At 18.8% G+C, this 3,506-nt stretch overlaps 2 protein-coding genes across 3 annotated transcripts in view; one reads left to right on the plus strand and one right to left on the minus strand.

Annotated features, from left to right (window-relative positions):
* Positions 1-51: 51 nt before the first annotated feature.
* LOC102678414 (transmembrane protein 41 homolog) lies at positions 52-2,059 on the minus strand. The gene is made up of 4 exons (XM_006620990.2): positions 1,940-2,059; positions 1,299-1,410; positions 1,108-1,236; positions 52-932 (listed from the first exon to the last, which is right to left on the minus strand). The coding sequence occupies exons 1-4, from the start codon at positions 1,971-1,973 to the stop codon at positions 428-430; spliced, it is 780 nt and encodes a 259-aa protein (XP_006621053.1). The 5' UTR covers positions 1,974-2,059; the 3' UTR covers positions 52-427.
* An 819-nt stretch (positions 2,060-2,878) lies between these two features.
* Positions 2,879-3,506, plus strand: part of LOC102678549 (tumor necrosis factor receptor superfamily member wengen) — a 24,602-nt gene continuing 23,974 nt past the window's right edge. For both annotated transcript variants that reach the window (XM_006620991.2, XM_031513071.1), the window contains exon 1: positions 2,879-3,223. The gene's annotated coding sequence lies outside the window, so the exon portion shown is untranslated. The remainder of the gene's footprint in view (positions 3,224-3,506) is intronic.

Raw genomic sequence — 3,506 nt, forward strand, 5'->3', positions numbered from 1 at the left:
AAATAAAATAATATAATATTTATTAATTAATATAATAATTTAAATTTGTGCTTATTTTTCAAAATTATAATTTATTAATTACAAACAATTGATACTACAGAAAAAAAATTATAATAATTAATACTATACAAAAAAATAAAAAAATAATGTAAGAATTGACATAAAATGTTACAATTACGAGAAAAGTAAGAAATCTCTTTAATAAATATTTAAAGTTTTATATAATTACATAAATGAAAATATTAAAAATGTAAAATTTTATTTTTAGGAAATAAACTTTTTTTAAATAATATAAATCATGTTGAAAATAATATTTTTTTATATTTGATATTTTGACTAATTTTTTTTTTACTATTTCAAATATTAAAAAATAAATAATCATATCATTTTTTAATTAAATAAATTTTTTGAATTTCTTTCCTAAAATTTAATCAAACTTTTGTTGTATCTTTTGTTTAAATAAAATAGGCACTAATGATAATACAGCAAATACACATAATATTATAACACTTTTCCATGACCAGCCAGTAGATAAAGTTAAATTTTGTAATGTCTGACCTGCTTGAATGGCAATAAAAGATGGTGGAACAACTCCAAAAAATGTGCCTACAGTAAATGGTGCAAGAGGCACTCCAATTATAGGACTGGCTAGATTTATAAACCAATTTGGAAGCAATGGAGTTATTCGAAGAAATAGCATATAATTAAAAAGATTATCTTTGTGTTTTTTTACTGTTAATGTCCATTCCCTTGCTTTTTCTGGGAAATATTTAAAAAGCAATCTACGTCCCAAAAGTGATGAAAGAAGATAGCAAAGTGATGCTCCTACTGCACTGCAACTGCATACTAATAATAAAGCTAAAGGAAAAGGAAAAAGAAAACCAGAAAGGATTGAAAGGAAAATAGAACCTGGAATAGCAAAAGTTTGTAAACTAAATCTATGTTAAGGACTATTTTATGAATTATTTTTTTCAATAATTATATGAGATTTTAAAATAATTATGAATAATGTATTATATGTAAATTAGAAAATTACTTATATAAAAATAATATATTATTATTTTATTATATATATTTTAAAATTATAGATTTCATATTGAAGGATACAAAATATATGTAAGAAATAATCCAATTAGCACTTGAAAATAATAAAGATCTCTATATCGTCCAAGAAGTTTACCCAAATTTTTAGCCTCTTCAAGATCTAATGGTAATTTCATATGCTGTTGTTCATCTCTGAAATATAATGAATTTAAATGTTTCTTCTTTTTATTAACATTATTATAATTGTTTCTTACTCTGTAAGTTCTGGAAAAGTAGTATATACATAAAGTAATGCTGATAAAGAGGTGATAAAGACCACACTAACTGTTAAAATTGCTTGTTTTGTCGATACCTCCTTAGAGGAATCTGAAAATATATTTTATATATTAAAATATTAAATTATAATATTTAATAATAAATTTAATTTATTAAAATATTAAAAATTTTTACTAATTTTTTTTAATTTAAAAATTATATTAAACTTTTAATAAATTATATTTACTTTAATAAAAACATAATACTTATATAATAAATACTTTAATAAGCATAAAAACATATTATGTTAGTAATTTTCTTAATAAATTATAAATAATTTTGTATTTATAATGTATTTTATTATGATGATGACAAGAATAATGAGTTTTAAGGTTAGAATTCTTCTATTTTTATATTATGCGATATTGAATTCTACAATAATAAAATGTGTTAATAAATATATAAATAATTTAAAATTATGATATATTAATTAAAAGTTACTAATAAAACTAAATAAAATTTCATAATAATCAACAATCGAATTATCAAGACTTTTTAATAATAAAAAGTAACAAACATTATTTGAATAAAATTAATATTTCGTTTATTAAAAAATTCTATTTTAAAACAAATATCCTACCGATATTCTCTTTTATTCTAGTTTCTGTTTTCATAACTAGGTTGTTACTATTTTCTTAGAAGCTAATTACTCAGCAATTCAAGATGGCGCAAAGATAGAAAATTTTTTTGTAATAAATAAAAATAAATTAATTTTTTTTATAAATATAGTTTATAATGTAATGATTTTTAATAAATTCGGCATTTATTATTTATTTTTTAATTTATAATTTAATTTAATATTGATATGTATAAAAAATTAAATATTGATAGATAAACTATACTGGTTATAATTAAGAAAATTAAATTTAAATTAAAATTAGTATTGATAATTATTATATATTATTATTAGTAAATTTTTTATATTTTTATATTTATTATATTTTTTTAAATATTATTTTNTATAATCATTAATTAAAATTAATTGAAATTAATTATAAATATTAATAATAAATTATGTATTTAATAATAATATTATATTCAGATTATTTAAATAAAAATATTAAAAAAATATAAAATATATATAAAATTTAAAATATGTATAAAAAATATTATTTTATAAAAAATAAATATAAAATTTGATATATAAACTATAATAATAATTATTTATTTAATTTTAATATTTTATTTATATTATTTATATTATGTTAAAATGATAAGTTAATTAAATTATGAAATTATATTAAAATTTTCTTATATATACCTGTTGTTAGTGATAACATTACTATTAATGAACAGTAGTAGTACAATCTTATATTTCATGAAGCATTATTTTTTGTAGTAGAAATTGCACTACAAAAAATTATTAACAATAAATATCGATGTTTAAAGCCATCACTATTTCTTATTTTATTTCACCACGTGGCTCCCTCTGTCTTCTTTTATCTTTTTCCACCTCTAAGTTTCTTTTCATATCTCTTTCTTTTCAGTATCTCTTTCTTTCTTTTAGAACTTTTTCTCTTTCTAAGGGAGGATCGTGGGCGGAAATTAGAATAACCAGTCTAGTCAGTTGTGTTGTGGTCGGCGGGTGGTGCGCGTCTAGTTTGTAGCAGTGGAGATTTTTTTGAAGTACCGCTTTTGTATTTATATTTTAATATGCCGAAAATAGAGTTTTGTTAATTTTGCTTTGAAGAAGATTTAGAACTTATAAATTTTCATTTAATTTATCATTCACGATTTCGTTCGAATGGAAAGTTCAATGATTTTTTGTGTATTCTGGATATTTTGTTGGTTTCTCTCCCGATGATCATTCTTGGATACATCGATAGGATTGCGTCATGATAGGTCTGCATTTATCGAAGGCAGCGTATGTATAATTATATATATAATATAATATAACATAATAAACTTTTATTTATGTAAATGTATTGTCAGCATGTCTTTTTTTAAATATTATTTTATTTTAATTCAATCAAATATATTTTCATTTTATTATTATTTTATTTGATTTATTGCATTTCTTATTGAATTCTTTTTATATTTAATAATTCAAAAGAATTTATATAATTTATATTATAATATATATATAATATATATATATATATTATAATATGAATATTAAATATGTACATTTATTTATCTATTAATAT

Source organism: Apis dorsata, unplaced genomic scaffold (genome assembly GCF_000469605.1).
Source record: "Apis dorsata unplaced genomic scaffold, Apis dorsata 1.3 scaffold_575, whole genome shotgun sequence".
NCBI lineage: Eukaryota > Metazoa > Arthropoda > Insecta > Hymenoptera > Apidae > Apis > Apis dorsata.